The following is an 18,687-nucleotide window of genomic DNA, read 5'->3' as shown; positions in this document are numbered from 1 at the left end:
TTTATTAAAATTCAACCCGGGGTTATCAGGCAAGTATGTATGAGCAACCATTCCTTTTAGGACCAAATGTTTTTAAACATTTTAAACATTTTAAAATAACTTTTCTTAATGTTTTCTTTGAATTTCTTAAATCTAAATTTTCTTATGGTACAGAAAAACATCTAAATCAGGACGAGCTACTTGGATTACTTCTTTTTGTTAGGAAGTCCTGTAGGCAGTTTCATGCCTACCTGACTTCAGTGAGATGGGCTGCACCGGGGGGCACTCACTTCCCAGTTTAATCAAAATGAGGGAGCCAAATCAGATACCAAGCTTCCGTTCTCAGCCATGGCACAGTGTCTTATTCCTGCATCTGTTTCTATACCAGTAAAATACTGAAAATGTTCTTTCCTCATGACTTTGGGCATTGTTAATTGTTAGGGTTTTGTCACTTGTAGTTGGAGAAGGCTGTGGAAATACATTCTTATACAGATTTTGTTAAAAAATTCTTCAGCAAAAATAGTTAACACTCTTTGAACACTGCTTTGAGCATGCTGTATGACAGATAAGTAGTGAGTAGTTGTGGAAAATGCCAGAATTTCAAATTACACAGGGAACAGGGAGAATTAAAAATTGTACAGTATGATGCACTGAAGACTGAACAAAAATTTTAGCATTGTATATTAGTTCTTTCAAGATGTTTAAATAAAACAGAAAACTTGAATTCCAGTAGAATTTAAAATAGTTTACAAATTACAGAATGCCTTCATGTGGCAGGCAAAGTAATGTATGCTCATCTGAAAAACATCAGTGCTTACCAGTTACTCTGCATGGTGTGAATGTAAATGTGAAATGCTCCTCTTTTTTCTCTTTTTTTCCCTCTTTTTTTTTTTTTAAATCTCTGTGCTGCATGCACACAGTAACACCATGGCTTCAAGATTTAAATATACTCATTAAATTGGAAAAGCTGTAATAATTTACAGTCACTTCCTACTGCAGTGACAGAAGTTTATGAAGTACTTCTTAATGCATTTTCTAGTGCTGTGTTTGGAAAGTGAGCAGTTAAACAGTATGGACAGAATTTTGGTTATTTCCAGCTTGCAAATTGTGCTTGAATGTAAAGAAAAGAAATTAAAATTTTACGATGAAGAAATTAACCTCCAGGTAAAGTTGGGCAGCAAATACTGTAGGAACCAAATAGAATAGTGGAACTGAATGGTGCAATAATGGCCAGTGGTATTTGGTATTTCCAGCAGTGTTGTAAATAAGGTAAGAGTGATTTGGATTGCTATGTTTCTGAATGCAGGGGTGCAGCAACTCAAGGCAGTAAGGTACATTCCTTTCACCTGCCTGTTCTGACATTGTACTCAAGCTTGCCTGAGATAATTAATGATTTCAGAACAACTTCTTTTCTCACATTCTTATGGAATCATCAGTAGTGTCTCAGGCGATAACTTCATACTGTGCTTTTTTCAGTGCAAAGCTGTTTCTGTTCTCTCATGGCAGCGTGTGCTGCACTTTGGGCCTGGAGAGGCAGGGAGAGTCCATGAGAGTGATGTCCGTGGGAAACGTCAACTACCAGTAACTGGTTAAATCACTGGGAAGGGCTACTCCAGAGAGAAGATGGGTTCCCTTCAGGGAAGGTGGTAAGGAGTAGCACAGGGAACAGAAAGCAAGGTAGATGAGGACTTTCTCTGAACATGTGTGAGCCCCAGCAGATCTACCTAGTGGCCTGGTCCTTTGCAACAGAATAAAGTTAATCTCCTATGGAATCTAATGTAATTAATTAGCTCTTGCCCTACTTCATTGGCATAGTTAAAACTGGTTAAAACATTGCAATGCCGTAAAGTGAGTGGAACGTATGTAAAGAAATAAATTACTGAAAAAAGAAACTTCACTCTTAAAATGATTAAAACTGCGGAGGCAAGAAATGCTGGATTTGGGTTTGCCTTTGGATCTTTATTCCTTCGTGTGTATTCATGGTAGTCCTCCCTTAAGTGATCACATGGTATTTTACCAGAAAATCTCCTGTGCTATTTGCTGTAGATGCTGTTAAACTTGCAAACAACTGGGCAGAGGGTTTCAGGCAGGAAAAGGAATAGTTTTGTGATTATTGCAGGTAAATCCCATACAGGAATGCTTAGGACTGCACTTGTTTCTACTGCAGCCTTACTGTGCAATGCTGAACAACTCGCCGGAACCAAATTTTTGGCAGGTTGCCATTTTTTTATTTGTTTGCTAGCTTGGTCTTCCCATGAGATACTAGTGTTTTGTGTTTAGAAATATTCAGACCAAAATAATTCGGAGCCAGGGTTGCCTTGTAGGTCAACTTCTGGATCAATAAGCGTCATCTTGGCAGGCCTTGACTTCTGGCTCTGTTGCTGATTTATGTGTCACCTTAAGAAAGTCTGTTTAGCTGCAATTTCCTACTCAAGTGGAGATAATAAGGCAGACTGAGTTTGCAGTGTAGAGAAATCAGTGGGAAGCCCTCTGGTACTGAGATAATTCTTGAGCATTTGAAGTGGGATGGGGGGGTTTGTAAGAGCCTGAGGAGTGTCTAAGAATAAAGTAGATAAACATTACTGCAGACAAGGCTGAGGTATTGGTATATACTGGGAAATGTCAGTCTCTTGTGCTAAAGGGATATGCTTTCTGATGGTACCTTAGCTTTCTGTACAGTGATGAGAGAATGCTCCTATTGTTTTTATTTTTGTAAGAATATAATTTAATAGCAATTCCTTCTTGCTTGTGCCTGCCCAGATAGGAAAAAACCCTTTCTTTTTGGATGAAAATTGTTCTCTCTTTTTGTTACTTCAAGATTAGCCTATTGCAGTGTTACTGAAGCATCTTAAAATCAGTCCAAGATTGGTGGAAGTGCTTGACTTCCTTGCTGACAGCATCATTCTGGTGAGAGGCCTTGCCCCTTGGTCATGTTGAGGAATTTAATTTCTCCTGGTTATGATTTAGGGAGCCCTAGATACCCTGTGATCCCACTTAAGTTTTTCTTTTGCCGTGCTTGCAGAGTGGCAGGGTCCTTTCTCATCATTGAAGAAGCAGAATTGGCAGGTGCAGGAGCACATTTCGCCAGTATGCTCTATCCCTAGAAGAGTCAAAATTTTCTAGCAAGGCAAGTGTAAGGAGTCACACGCTTAGTGCTTTAAAATAAGCTGGGAGCAGACTACTCAGTAGGATGAAGAACTACCAAAGAGAGGGTTTTTGGGGGTTTTTTGGTAGGTGGCTGAGAACAGAGATTTTGTTTCAGGAGTTACTTTACACTGCATTGTAACAGCAATTGCTAGAGTGTCTAAAAGCTTTTTTAGATACGCATTCTTTGTTGTACGTTGAGGTTTTTTGAAAAAGAAAATAAACAGGCATTCTGCTTTCAAACCATATAGAGTAAATAAGACTGGCTTTACTGCTTGAAAAAAAGAGTATAAAAATACCAACAGCTGCCTCATTTTTCTGAATGCTATTCAGCCCTTGCCTGGGGCAGGGGTTCTGTGGAAAAAGTAGTATGCGATTGTGCATGCAAAGACACACAGGGAAGAGGGGTCTGGTGGAATGGACAAGCTCTGGCATTTATTCAACTTAAGTAATATGTAAAAAATAGTTTGGCATGTATCAGAATGTGGTTGAACAATTTGGTGGTGACAGATGATTCACTTTAAAAAAACTGTAAAATACCAGAAAAGGTCTGATTTATTTGAGGAGTTCCACTGAAGCCTCTGTGACTAAATGGTGATTAACAGCCAGAATAATGATAACTTTTTGCTAGCTAGAGATCAGAGTGTAGTTCTTGTATCACTGAAGTCCCAGGTGTCAGTCCTCTTGATAAACTGCTGTGGAATTCCGCTGCTTTAAGCTTAGCTACTTCATAGGCACAAAGATTATTGAGTGTTTACTCAATTTTGTTTTGGATATTAAAAGTTTCGCAGATATTTTCTGAGCACCAATCACTGTTGTGGTGTCAAGATATGTTTTGTTGCTGAAGTTACTGTCAAAATGCAGCAACAATTGTCTTTATTGCAATGAACTTTTGTCCTTGTCTTGTCCAGTAGATGGTGGTGTTGGCTGATTTTTCTAATTTATTTTAAAGCTGCGCATTAACATATTGTGAGGGTTTTGTTCTTTTTTTTCCTTTGCACTTCAGTTGTTCTTCCTTTTTTTTTGGTCTGTTCTCCCAAATAATAATTTTACTATATATAAACAATAGCAACTTTTTTTCTGATTTGATACCTGTAGGAACTGATGAGATCTTTTACATTCTTAAGAGGGCACAAGTAACAGCAAACATTGATGGTCCGATCTGTGTTGCTCTGAATTGGACACGTGTAACAGTGGGGACTTAATTTAAACTAGATTGTATGCATTTGTTCCCAACAGGTTTGTGTTTTTAAGAGTTAATCTACAATGTGATAGACATTTTGCATTGGTTGCAATTTTTGTTCTTCTCACATACAGATAAATGCTCAAGAGTACTTTTATGAAATGTGGAAAAGAGAACTGAAAGCCCTTTTAACATTCAATTAGCCCTACATAAAGCTACAGTGTCTTCTAGCCAGCAGGATAAGGCGAAGAGCTTCCATTAGAAACGGAAATTTTCTAAACCCACTGGAGTTGTGCTTGTCATGTTCCCTGGGATTCCCATGGTTCAGCATAGCACATAGTGGGCAAAGAATTGCAGGCTGAACAGGAAGATGGAGAATATTTTCATAAGAACAGAAGGACCTTGTGCTTGGCACAACGAGATTGAGTTTGAGGAGGTGCATAATTCCTTGCTCTATCATATACCAAGAGAGTAAGTGTTAGGGTGCTACAGCTATGTAATCCATAGCGTAATGTGGCTTAAAAACTGACCGTGAATCGCTGGAAAGGAAACTTTTCAAGAAGGAAATTCAGGAATGGACTTTCAGTTCACTGGTAGCAGAAAACCTGTCTGCTTCTGAAACATTTATTAAACACTTTGTGTGATACTATTGCTTGTAAAAGACAAAGACTTCATATCAGTGGGTTATGATACTTGTTTCAGTCCTGTGTAAATTTTTATACAATTTTAATTTTTTGAAAATGTTTCTTGTAAGTGATTTTGGTCCCTGTAGAAAAACTTAGCATGTGAATGGACAGAAATGGTTCAGAAAGTATTGCTAATATTTAATTATTATTTATTTAAGCTTTGACTTCCCTCAGTATGTTCACTATCTGTTGAGTGAATATTAAGATTTTCCTGGGGATAAAATTAACAGTCATAAAAGCTGAAGTTTTAGTATATCAGGGCATCATTTCCCAAGAATGTGGAAATGTATCTCGGCTGTGAGTGGAAGGAATCTCTAATACTGTTTAAATGGAAGCTACTGTTCTTGATCCTTGTGGAAACTGCAGACAAGGCAGCTGAGTAAGTTCTGTGTTGTATATTTACCTGTTAGCAGCTGAGTTCTTCCTGCCAATTCATTTACAATATGTTTGCATTAAAAGAATTGCAGTTACTTGAACATGTGTATTTTTGCCCTTGTTGCTCACCTGTACATGAAACTTTGGAAGTTAAATTTCCTATCCAGATGTTGTATTTATTCCTGTTCATCTTCTCTGTTGCTCTCTGGTCTTTTAAGACCATTGCCTTCATAGCATAGGACAGAGAATAACTTTAACATATTACTTAAAATTTGCCAACAGACATTTGACAAAAGTCAAGTGGATTGAATTTATACCCAACAAGCCTTATAATTTATTTTCTTTAAAACATTGAGGTGACAAAGATCAGTCTTTTTTGTGAGTTTATTTTTTAAGTTCTTGGTTATGGCCTAACTTTATTTCTGTCAAGGGGAGTTTCACTGTTTGGTGTAATGAAGTCAGATTGAAGGGAAATCCCTTTATCCAATGCAAATTTCTGTATTTACTTAAGGAGTTCTGTGACTTGAAGACAAATTTTTATTTCTCAGAAAGCTATGGATCCGTCCTCAGAAGCTGGCCCAATTGCACTGTTTCTATCCCTCTATATCACCTGCTGTGACATTTCAAAATGCCAAGACACCTACGGAAGCGTCTGGGAGGACTGCTCTTACTGTATTTTGACATGGAGGAAATATTGTGATGAAACCTTTACTTTTAGGTTTTCTGTTGCCTAGACTCTACAAATGTGCTGAATTTTTTCATAGGCCCATAAACCACCATTAATCTAGATCCCTTTTTGTAATGCTTCCAGCAGTGTATGCTAGTTGGCATGTTGCTCTGGCAGTTCTTCTCCAGTGATGACTTAGTGCAACATGCTGCTTTGTACATCTATTTATCCTGTTTTTAAGCAGTTAACCTTTGTCACAAGCTGTTCATGTCTTTTCCTCCCCAGCTAAAACCAGAGTATGACTTCCCAGGTCTGTGGTGGTGTTCTGGTTAGCCACAAAGAGCTTGGTGTATACAGTAGTGCTGATGCTGTCCCTGGGGAAATAGGCAGTGAGAGCAGACATGAATTCCAGTTTGCCTCCAAACAGGGACTGGAGGTAAAGGCAAGGTTGCAGGCAAAACCAGGAGTTACAGTGATCATTGAGGCAGTGCCTAGTTGGACCATTAGCCCACACCTGGCTGGTGAGGAGCTTTTCCTCAATGGTTCAGCTCTTGTTACTGTTAATAGCCTTCAGGGAAAGAGTGGCTGGGAGCATCCTTCCCTCCAGTCATCTGTCTTCCATTGTTTGGTGCCTATCAGTCAGCAGTCAGCCCTCTGGAGCCAGAAGGGCTGGCAGGTCATGCATCGCCTGGGGTGATGTCCTTGCATTCCACAGGTAGCCCCTGTGGAGGAGGGGCATGTGTGTAGTGTCAGGGGTGGCCATTGATTGAATCATGCAGAAACATCCCAGGTATTTGGGTATCCCAGACTGTTCAGAAATACCTTTGGTGCATGGATGTTCCAGCTGTGTATAAGGTGTGGGAGAGTGTTTAGAAGAGTTGCTCAGTAACCTCCCTGTACCCAGTCTGGTAGGCTGCAGGCAACCTGCAGGTGTCTTGGCTCATGTTCACAGCTTGCCTGCTGTGAGACAGCTCTTGCAGTGTTGGAGCGCTTGAAAGCAAGGAAGGTTTTCCCTCTGACATCCACCTGTTGTAGAGGGAGCAAAGCACCAATAGCAAAAATGAGCTTAACCAAAATAGGAACAAGACTGAATGTGTAAGTCAGCTGTGAGACTCTTCTGAATAGTAACTCTACTGCTTTTCTTTGGGTGGAACAGCATGAATGTCTCTCCACCAGCTGAAGTATCAGCACGTGGTGTTGAGTGCATTTGGTTGCCTTTCAAAGTTGAACTCATGTTGTTTCAGTCCAGATGGATTTATAAGCAATTTGTCCATGCTTTCATATTTGTTGTGAGCACAACTGACAAGCAAAAATCTTAGCTCCAGACATCATATGATTGTGTGAGGACCCCTTCTTCCTTTCCCTCCCCCCAACTTATTATTTCTTAGCTATTCACATTCCTTAGGACTTGTTGGCTCTTTACAAATGTTAAGGCTGGAAGCACTCTATTAGTGAAAGCACACTGCCCTGGTGTGTGTATGGGGGGGGTCACCTTTGCTTGTAGCCAGCTTATTTTCAGTACTGTAGCATGGTAGGGTCTGAAGTGAGGGGTGTGATGTGTTCAACAGTCTCTGGAGGCACAGAAAGGGTCAGTGTAGTGCCAGGCAATTGTCCCAGTTCTCATTTTCCCAAGGTAAAGTTGCCTGACCAGAGAAACAGAAATAGCTTCATGCTATGGCCTTGAAGGAATATCTTCTCTGGGTGAATGCTGGGGAGCTTTGAAGAACTCTCTCAGATGTAATTTTCCCTGTTGAAAGCTGTTGGTAAGAGCACCACACTGATCAAGACCTGTTCTCTGTAGCAAAGGCACCCCTTCATCTTTCAGAGCAGAGGATCAGGGACAAAACGCTGCCTTGGGCTAAACCCATGTAACCAGCTGGGCCTGCAAACTGTGTAGTGACTGGGGGAAGCAGGAGTGATTTTCATGTGGAAGTGCTGTAATCACTATGGCATTGGGAAGAAACTTTTCTTCTGGCAGCAAGACGGCCATAACTCGCGGTGCTCCAATGTAATCCCAGCATGTGGGGCATTGTTGAGCCTTGCGTCTGGCTGATGGGAATATCGCATTCAGCGTGTAATTAAACACCTCATAAACTGCCTTGAGATGTTTGTTTATGTACACTTTATAGTGGAGAAGTACTGTGTTTTCAGGGGATGCTGAAATTTCTGTACTCTGTGAAGCGTTTGGTGTGTGATGTTTGTTCAGCTCCCTTGTCCTCAGAAAGAATACTCGGTGTCTGGAGTGTGTTATTTTGCTGGCAGTGAAAAACATATGGTTAGGGGATGTTCCCATGAATTTCTGTTACTGATTTTTTTTTTTGTATATGTGTGTAAGTTAGATATTGGTGGCATCTGTATCAGTATCTGTTGCAAATTAATATTTATAGACATCAAAATGAATTCACATTTGGCTTGATAGAAGCAAGAATGACTTGTTTTGAATTCCATGGGGATATGCAGAAGCATATAGAAAATAGGCAATGTGGTGAGGACACCATGTAAAAACTATATTGAATAGAAGATACTTCAAGAGACTTCTAGTAAATTTTTGCTGTGCTCTTTGCCATTTGTTTTATCTTACAGTTTAGAGTCAATGAATTTGGGGCCCTGGAAGTTATTACAGATGAAATGGAGATGGAAAGTGTTAAAAAGGCAACTGCTACCACAACCTGGATGGTTCCAACTGCTCAAGAAGGTCAGTTAAGAAGCACTAAACATTTTCTGTGGTAGACTATAGTTTCTTTAATGTATCAGCTTTCTTTAAAGCTTGCCTCCATCCAAAATTAAAAAAAACAAACTTGCTTGCTTTAATGGACAGAGTATCTCTGATGAAGTAACCCATTTCTTGGGATGTAAATTAGTATGAAAAGAAATTCATTTCTAGTTGAAAGGAAATAATTCCACCGTTAAACATCTGAAGTTCAGTTATAGCCACAATTTTTTTCCTTACAGTAATTTTTTCTAAATTTAGAATTGGCATTTTCCCTTTATTTAATTTTCAAAACAGTAAATTTCTTTTAATTATTGAGAATTTAAAATTTTAAATTATTGAAATTTTTTGTTGAGCTGGTTCTCCAGACTGCCCGCAGACTTTGCTAGCTGTCTAGAGTTCATTTGTGCACTGCAAACTTGGTATGGTCAGCACAGCTGCCACCACCGATGTCAGTGTTAGATGTGCAGTGTTTACCCCATTGCTGCCTTACTCCTGCTGACTATGCTTTCATGCAGCATTAAAAGCAGTGTGTAGTAACAGTTAATGTTTATCTTGAATGGTAAAATTCTAGGAGTTGTAGTATCTCTCTACCAGATAAAGTGTTCTCTGGATTTAAAATAGTGAAGTAAAAAACACCTGTTTTGTTCAAGGAAAGTTGATTTATGTGGTCATAAATTACTGCAATCCTTTTACACTCACTCCAGTAATGATGGAGTAGCGTGAAAGAGAATATCACAACTGGTTTTGTGATTATTTATAACTACCTAATTTTTTTCTTTGTTGGTACTACATTTTATCAATTTTCTTTTAAAATATGCATTCTGTAAGTCCCTTGAAAAGCAGACTTCATAATTTTTGTTTCATAATCATCCCTATAAGCAGGAGAAGTCAATGAGAGCTTTCCTTTGCTGCTCCCTCGCTATAGGATCACAACTGTCATGTGGGACATTAACACTGGTAGGAAAGTAGTTTGGGGGCCCCCAGGGTCTAAAGCTTCAGATCACAGTTTATGTGTTTTTTAGCGCGGCAGTGATAGTTAATTCAAGTTTCAAAGCTGTGATGACAGTAGCAACATTGTGACCATATAGTAGCACAACAGGTTCTCTGCTTAGACTGATCCCCTCCAGTCTAGCAAACCCAAACAAAAAACTGTGTTTCTAGGGAACTGAACTCTGTTTATGGGCATATAAACACATCAAGTAAGCATTCTGCTACTACCTTATGCTGTCCTTGATTAATTTAGTGCTCCCCAAAAGTAAAAGCACTGCTAAAATTTTACATTGTGAGAAGAAATACAGTAATTTCACGATTATAAGCCACACCATTTTGACTAAAACTTTGGTCCGAACTCAAAGTGCGGCTTATAATAAGGTGCGGCTTATATACGGACAAAGAATGAAAAGTTACTATTTTAGTTTGGAGGACAGGTGTCTGCTGAGAAAGGCAGAAATTTCTCTTTGAAATGGAGAATGTAAACCCCCTCCCTCCAAATTATTATAATTTTGAAACCAAGGGGCTTTCAGGCAAAGATATGGGAATTAAGAATAACAGTTCTTTACTAGGGAAATTAAAATAGAAATACAGTACTACAAAGAAACAAACTCCAAACCCTGACAAAGTCAGAGTACAACCTGACACCCCATCAGGCAGGGTGTTGGTAGCAGTCCCATTAAATGGTGACTGCATCCTCCTGCAGTGACAGATGTGATTCAGTTGGAGCAGTGGTCCTGCAGAAGGTGCAGTTTCTCTCCGGAGGTCCAGTGGTGATGTGGAAAAATCCGGTTTTCCTCTAGAGTCCAGTGGAGAAAGGGCTCCCTTAGTGTCCCAAAACTCTGTTTTTATTTTGGTAACAAATGTTGGGCTCTTCCCCATGGCTGGAGCAACTTCCAATGGGATGCAGTAATTTTATCAGTCCCACAGTGGGACTCAATGGGCCATTAGCAGAAAATTACTTGCTGGAGGAAGGATGGGTTGTGAAAAGATAAAGAACAATGCCCCTTCTGGTTTCAATGGATGGCCCGTTAGCAGAATATCTGCCATTGAGATAAGGATCACTGCCCCCACCCTCAACAGATGGTGATAGAATAGATACCTTTTATCACACTCTGTATTGTAACCTGCGGCTTATAATCAGGTGCGGCTTATGTATGGACAAAGAACGAAAAGTTGCTGGCACCCAGAACTGCAACTTATGCTCAGTGTGGCTTATAATCGTGAAATTTCTGTAGTTGTTTTGAGCCACTTATGATGCTGGTGTGCAAATATGGCATACATTATATATTCTTCTGGGGGAGATAGCCTGCATGCAAGAGTTCATTTGACTCTGCTTTCAAAGACAGTACAATGCTTAAGCAGCATACATAGTTTGAGACTTAAAATTTGCTTTTTGGGGAGATACAAAGACAACCACCTGCTCTACAGGCTGGAGTACTTGACATACTACATACTTGCTTGTGAGGGAAAATAGCTGCATTCTCTCCTAGATATAGCCTCTCCTAGGCTCTTTTCCTGTTGTGGGGAAATTGCAGCTTAGGATCAGTGTATTACTTGAAGATTGCTTTGTTACAAATTGAGTGATGTTTCACTTCTGGTGAACCTCAGGCAGGTTGAGCAGTAACTGCTGCTAGAGACTGCAGACTGTAGTCAGCGATTTGCTTCCAGAAACAATTTCACCTAATGAAAGAACACTCTCCCCAACTCTTTTCTCCCAGATTTAGGTATAGGCATATCAGCTAGAGATGAGGTCATGGACTCTGAGCAATGATGACTCTGTGGGCAGTCAGTGCCTGTCACAAAATTCAGTCCTTCCAGAAGCAGCCACATCAAGCTATGACAGAGCCATAGAATAGTGTATTCCTTTCTCCTGTTGCAATGTGAAAGCCCAACTTGCTTGTCAGCAATCTGGACCTCATACAAACACTAACTCCTAGTTCTTCATTCTGACAATGGTGTGGCTGAATTTTTTTCTATTTGCTTGGCAAGGCCTTCTAAGGATGTTTGGGAATGTATCACCTCTGCCTAAGTGAAGTTAACTTTTCTCATTGTGCAGCCTTTTCAGAAAAGACAGGGATCCCTGCAAGGTTGAAGGAAACTGCAAAAGTGGATGGACTTGTTTTCTGTGAAAACTGTTACCGCTATGGTACCATAGAAGAATTTGTTCCTGAAGGGAAATTTTGCAGCCAGAAATGTGCCCAGCAAGTAAAAAACAAGTAGGTGCTATAATAAAGCATAGAAACAAAGAATTTGGCGTAAACGCAACACAAGAGTGAAGTGGTGGGATAAAATGTTCATGGTGGGGCAGAGGGAGGTATTAAGCAGACAAGTTTCAATGTCACCATTGGTTCAGAATGTTCTTTCACTGTTTTTTTGTGTAAATGCCTTAGCGACATTTGGTTTTGTCTAACACTGACATTGAAGGCAGTCTTTTTTACTCAGTGTGCTGTGTTCTGCTGTCAGATGCAAGCAGTAAAACAGTCTATGGGATGCATGAATCAGTGTCAGACTCCCACCCTGTTTCAGTCATTGGAATTAAGATAATCAGTAATGAGATGGTTGGGGTGGTAAGTTAATTATAATTAAGTGCAAGAGCTGTTTTATAGCTGACAGTGAGTGAAAACATGAGCATACTGCAGTTTCTCAGTTCCTTTTTTTCAGCTAGTGCATTTCATCTCATCATAAAAACATGTTTGTGTTAGTGTGTCCATTCTGTATTGCATATTGCTAGATTATGGCAGTTTTAAACATTTATGATTTCCTACATTTTCTTTCATTTTTAGCTAATTGCTTCAAAGTTTTCTATTCTGATTTCTTGTTTAGCAATTTGTGCAGTCACATACCAGCTTTCTCCAACTGGATTTGTCAGACTTAACAATTACCTTTGCCTTCCTCTCTCTAAACTGCCCTGCAGTCCTAAACATTTCACAGTTTGCTTCTCTGGGAGACTTGATGGTACATGAAAAAAGACACTGTTTAAAACATGTAAAACTTGATCAGCACAAGCTGACAGCTTTCCTTTTGCAGTTACTATTGTGTATCTCTCAGATTAATTCTTTTGACAGACTTAATTTTCAGTAATAGTTCTAAGGGTATATTCAGTATAATACTGTGGGACCCACATATTTACTTACTTTTTTTTACTTGTTTCATGAATATGAGAAGTGAAATAATATTGACTTTGTGTCATTGTGTTACTCCTGTGATAGAGAACCAAAGGAGGAAAATCCCAGCATGGAATGCAATGGAGAAGATGATTCTAAAGGCATTCGGAAAAGAAAAGCAAAAGTACCTCTCAAAGAAGAGTCTCGGGATAATGGGGAGAAGAAGGAGAATCCTGATGAAATTGTTAGTATGCATCACAAACCCATTCCTGCGAGTATTTGGGTGGGAGTTTTGCCTTGTATTGCAATGCCAGTAGCTGCATCAGTCCACAAAGAGGAGACGCTTCATCACTCTGTCAGAACCACGATAAGTAGTTGGTTCATTTGCCAATTTAATTATGCCTCAGCAGTAAATTGTAATTATTGACAGTGAATTGATAAAAGCTGGGTTTTGTCTCTTTTCCCTATTTTTTTAAGAACAGAATAAAAAGAATTTAAAGGAAAATTATGCTAACATAGACTTGCCATGTCTTCAGCATGGAAAAACAGGAGTACATATTTCCTAACAACCCTGTTATTTGTCATTCTGGACATGAATAAATAACTATAGACCAATAATTTATTTACAAAGAAAACTACACTACAGTTAAGAAGGGAATACTTTGGGTTTTCTTAGTGTAATTCACTTTTAAAAATAATAACCAAAAATCTGTTTTGCTTTAGTGTTGCATTGTAATTTGCAACTCTCTGTGTAGCAGTATCTTAGGCAAAAGTCAGGGGATACCTTCTTTGTCTCCATGCATCTGCCCTCCCAGATGAGTACTTACTCTACTCAGGTGCTGACAAAACTGTTCATACAAAAGTATTGAAAAAAATTTAAAGGATCAATGCAGTTTTGTATTTAATGAAACAGCTGAGCATTTGAAAAATAAAAACAAAAAAACCCAACAAACCAGAGTAAAGCTATGAGAGGTTTTCCTTCAAATTACTTTGGAAGCATGAACATGCCAAAGGTACTGTTGTTTATCAGTGTCTCAGCAAGGTCTGCTGAAGGATTCAAGATCTGTCTCTGGGTTAGGCACGGCAGGCTGGCCGAGTGCCAAGTGGTGAGAGTCCTTCTGCCTGCCATTTTCACTGTGTTTGCTGTGATTTGTCAGTGATGGCTCACTTTGCTTCTATTAGACATCTGCACATTTGTTTGAGGTGGGAGAGAGCTGGGTCAATAGCCATTTAAATGAAGTCACAGTTTAAACTTCAGTATCTCAACTTTTATCATACTAGACTTCTAAGCTAATGAGGCTACTGTACTTTTTTTTTCTAATTTAGGAGGACAAACCTGAAGGAAGGATCTTGAGAGTCTCGCAGAGAGCCAGGAGAAAAAGAAAAGGGGATGTAACAGTTTTGAAACAAAGTAAGTTAGATTATGAAACAAAAATCTCAATCATCAATTCTTCAGATAATATCCATATCTTATTGTGAATTGCCAGCATTGTTTCACAGAATTTGTATCCCCCATTGAATTTTTTTCTGTGCTGTAAAAAGAGTGACAATGTTATTTACAGCAATCAAATTTTAAAGCAACGTAGGGGAGGATATAGTGAGTGTAAATGTAACTAATATGCATTTTTTAGCTTTTTTTTCTTTTCAGCCCTCTAAATAGAGCCCGTATTAGAGGGAATCAGCTCCATTGAGTTCCCAGATGTTGAAAGACATGTATCAAGCAGAAGTGAAAGTTTACTTTTGTTTCCTTGGGGATCAATTTTGCATCTTCATTATGTGCTGGAAATAGACACATTTATGGAACTGTTTAGGAATAATTGCTATAATCAATCCAAAGGGACATATACTGCTTCAAGCAACATAATAAAACATATTTTAAATGAGTGCTGTTTTTTCAAGCTACTTGTATGATAGATAGTTTTAGGAAGAATTGTAGAATCAGCTGCTATTGTACCTTAGTGGTACACCAACCACAGGACTACATCTTGCCCTCCAGAGTGCTTCTTATGGTAGATGGGAAAATATTAGCAGAGGTTGCCAGGCCACTGATCACCACAGACCTCCACTTAGCTCTGATGTACACCAGGCAGATGAACTACTGGTTGAAGATGCAACAATAAAAGTTATGAAAGATCACCCTCCCAAGACAGAATCAATCCTGAAATGTCTCTACAGTTGCTTCTAAGGCTGAAGAGATAAGTGTGTGAGACACAAGCACAAAGCTGATGCTCTGTGGAAAGCACTGCTGCCAACTGACAGAATGATTTACGAATATCTTCTGTTGGGGTTTTTTTATTTTATTTTGGAAAACATCAGTATAAAAGTATAAACTGATATAAAAGACCAATTTGTATTCAGCACAAATAATTTATTTAATGGAATAGATAAAAATTGAGTAAATCCCAAATAAAATGAATGTGGTCTAATAGTGTTGAGTGATTACTATCACTCTGAAATTTATTATCTTTTGGTTACATCATCAGCTTTCTTCAGGAGAGTTTGGCATCACTATTGTTATGGTTCATGTTTTAATCATAAAAATGCTAAGCCAGACTGTTACTTAAAGGATTTATTTTCCCTGTGAGTAGCCCACAGTCTGGATCAACCCAGAATCACAGTGTGGACTGTAATGAATCCTTCTGACAGTGTAAGCTTATGGTCTGAAATGCTAAGCTGCCTGTGCAGAGGAGGCATTTTAGGTGGAGATCAGTAGAGCCAGAGCAGAGGTGTATGAAAGTAGATACATACGTGGCCAGCCAGCCTCCAGGCCATCTGTTCTTGAAGACACTGGCTATTGCTGGTGCAGGTAGAGCCTTATTTTCAAGGCCTGAAAACTGTGTGACTGTAGCCATTATTAAGATAGACTGTAAGCAATATTACAATTACAGTAATTTCATGAATACAAGCCGCACTGACTATAAGCTGCATCTCTGGGTGTTGGCAAACATTTCGTTCTTTGTCCATAAATAAGCCGCACCTGAATATAAGCCGCTCTGTCGTTCGCAGCGAGGACCCACATGCAACAAATTTGCCGATTAGTAACAGAACCGCAGCAGGGCGGGGGGTTTACTGGCTCAACTAAGGCTGTGCAGGCTCGGCCCGCTCGGGGCTGCCGATGGGGCCAGGTGACCCAACCCGGCGTTGCCGCTCGACCTGGCGCTGCCCCATGGTGGCAGGCAGGGACAGAGCCCCCCGCCTCCTCCCCGGGCCACGGCGATGGCGGCACGGGGCCCCCCCGTCTCTCCCCTGGGCTGTGGCAGAGGAGGGAAGGAGAGAGCTCTCCCGCCTCTCTCCCCGCCCCCCATGCTACCTGCAGGGAACCAGGCTCCTCCCGCGGTGCAACAGAGTAACAATTTGTAACAATTGCGAAATGTCGGCTTTTACTGGCAGGTGCTCGGCTCAGCACCCTGGCTGGCACTTCTGAGATTGTAAATGTCAGAAAATTATTCACATATTAGCCGCTCCTGAGTATTAGCCGCATTTCTGGTTTAGGAGCAAAATTTTAGTCAAAATGGTGCGGCTTGTATTCGTGAAACTACTGTACTATGCAAGCGCTCATACTGTGTGAACAAACCTGAAACTGGAGGTTTCTGTCATATGCTAATGACATCCTGAGGGAAAAAAAGTACTGGTGACAGTTCTGAAGGCTTGCAGAAAATACTGTTAAATCACTGCCTTTCTACCCAAAACCATCAAACTATGAAGTGATGGAGTAGGTGAGAAACATTCTGAATACTGTTAAAGAATAGGGTATTTCAACCATGATTTAAAAAACTGACTATAAGCAGTATCCAGTTGAAAATGCTTTCCACTAATAGAAGGACATGGAGGAAAAAGAAACCCCTTTAAAATAGTGAGTTATTTTGTGATTTGAAGTCATCTTTTTACACATTTGCAAGTTGTATATCATAATGCTTCTTAGGAGCAATAAGGAAAAATGTGTTGGAGCAAGACTTTGTAAGTGTTCTTGTCACCTTAAGGAGCTTTTTCTTGTTACTAATCAAGGTTTGAACTGCTGGAAGTGTTTCTGGACAAATCAGGAACCTTCATGAACCTTCGTGTTCCTGGTGCCTTTCAGCCTACAGAACTTCTCATTTTTCTGAAATAAGTTCTAAATATCACCATGAGTGCATTTCATAAAACATAAAGTTAAGAATATTATAAACTTGTGTTGTGGATTTTTTTCCTTGAGATGTTAACAGTTACAGAATTATTTCACTGTTTTATGCTTCTTTATAGCTGTACCCTCTAAAGGAAGGCAAGCATGGTGTTGGGCATCCTATCTGGAGGAAGAAAGGGCCATTGCAGTACCTACTAAGCTTTTTAAAGAGGTATGACCTTCTGAAATTTAAGTCAGTCAACCACCTAAGACCATGAAATTCCTAGGAAAACAATAAACAAAAATAATTTCAAGATTTTATGCTTTTCTTGGGAAAACCTGCATGATGAAAATAATGCTGTGTCTGTCAACAATTATGAAAGCAATTATCTCTGTTTTTTCAGAGAATTCTGTAATTGTAGATGAATGCCATCAAATCAGATTGCAGAAAGCAGAAGCTCTTCCAAAATCTATGGTTCTTGCCATTCCTTCTAGTCTCTGAAGCAAAAAAATATGATACATACCCACACTTTTTCATGCCATATCATTTTCTTTAAATATGTTTAGAAAGGTGCTACAAAGGTCGTCTTTTGTCTTGTTGCTTTGGTTATATTGCCTGTCTTTTCGTCAGCTTCTGACATTATATTTTGTTACATCAGATACTACTTTGTCTTGTTCTCCTTTTGCCTGTCATCTGATTGGATCATCATTATGTCCTGCTTGTCCTTTGCCTGCTGTGGTGTCCTTTGCCATTTCAGAGCTTTCATTAGTGCCATGTCTCTTTCTTGGAAGAGAGCTCTGTATCCAAATACACAAGATTTCCATGCTGTTATCTTCCCTTGCAAAACCTGGTGGAAAATGTGAACATTTTTCTGCTGTAGTCATGCTATACCTTACAGTAATTTCACGACCATAAGGCACACCGGACTATAAGGCGCACCCCCGGGGAGTCGGCAAAATTCACAACTTTGTAGATCGGATAAGGCGCACCGGACTATAGGGCGCATTTTTTTTTTTGCGGTGAGGCTCTGCCCCCAGCTCCCCCCACGTGGTTGCTGGCCGAGGCCCCGCCTCCACCCGGCAGCCATGGGCCCCCGGGCCCACCCGGAACCGACAGGGGCGGTGCCGCGGGCCCCCGGGCCCACCTGTACCTGGCGGGGCTGGGGCATGCCCACCGCCCCTCCGTGCCGCCTCTTCAGGGCCGGGGGTGCCTGTGGAGAGGCCGTCCTGCCTCCACGGGGCTGGGGTGTGCCCACCGCTACTCTGCCCCGCCTCTACCTGGCAACCGCGGCCCTGCCAGCTCCCCCCGCAGCTCGCAGCTCTCACTTCCGGGTAGGCAAATTTCTGAACTTTGTCCATCATATAAGGCGCACCCGACTATAAGGTGCACTTCCGGGTTCGGGGGAAAATTTTAGTCAAAAGGGTGCGCCTTATAGTAGTGAAATTACTGTACTTTTTTTTGGATAATTCTTACTTGTTCTTACTTGTAGTCTGTTTCTTGTATCCATTTCTTTCTGTATGCTTCATACTTCGGCTATTGAATCTTCTATGCAGGAATGAGCTTATCAGCTTACACATGCATGTTTAGTCGATACTGAGTTAAAAAAGTGAAGAACTGGGATTTAGGTGTACAGAATTCCTAGATTTGTAGGTGCAAGAGCAACAGTCCCTGACTATCTTCAGTTGTGTCCCCCTGTGGTGTATACTGGTTCAAAAATTAGCAAGAAAACAACCAGGATGAAGA

General features: G+C 40.2%; 1 protein-coding gene across 5 annotated transcripts in view; it reads left to right on the top strand.

Moving 5' to 3' along the window:
* L3MBTL3 (L3MBTL histone methyl-lysine binding protein 3) overlaps window positions 1-18,687 on the top strand; it is an 82,245-nt gene that overhangs the window by 13,578 nt on the left and 49,980 nt on the right. For all 5 annotated transcript variants that reach the window (XM_033056126.1, XM_033056128.1, XM_033056130.1 and 2 more), the window contains exons 3-7: window positions 8,618-8,729; window positions 11,797-11,956; window positions 12,950-13,088; window positions 14,171-14,255; window positions 17,084-17,175. In XM_033056126.1, coding sequence (XP_032912017.1) covers window positions 8,618-8,729; window positions 11,797-11,956; window positions 12,950-13,088; window positions 14,171-14,255; window positions 17,084-17,175 — 588 coding nt within the window. The remainder of the gene's footprint in view (window positions 1-8,617; window positions 8,730-11,796; window positions 11,957-12,949; window positions 13,089-14,170; window positions 14,256-17,083; window positions 17,176-18,687) is intronic.

Source organism: Catharus ustulatus, chromosome 3 (assembly GCF_009819885.2).
Source record: "Catharus ustulatus isolate bCatUst1 chromosome 3, bCatUst1.pri.v2, whole genome shotgun sequence".
Lineage (NCBI taxonomy): Eukaryota > Metazoa > Chordata > Aves > Passeriformes > Turdidae > Catharus > Catharus ustulatus.
This window is presented reverse-complemented; position numbering and strand designations above follow the sequence as displayed.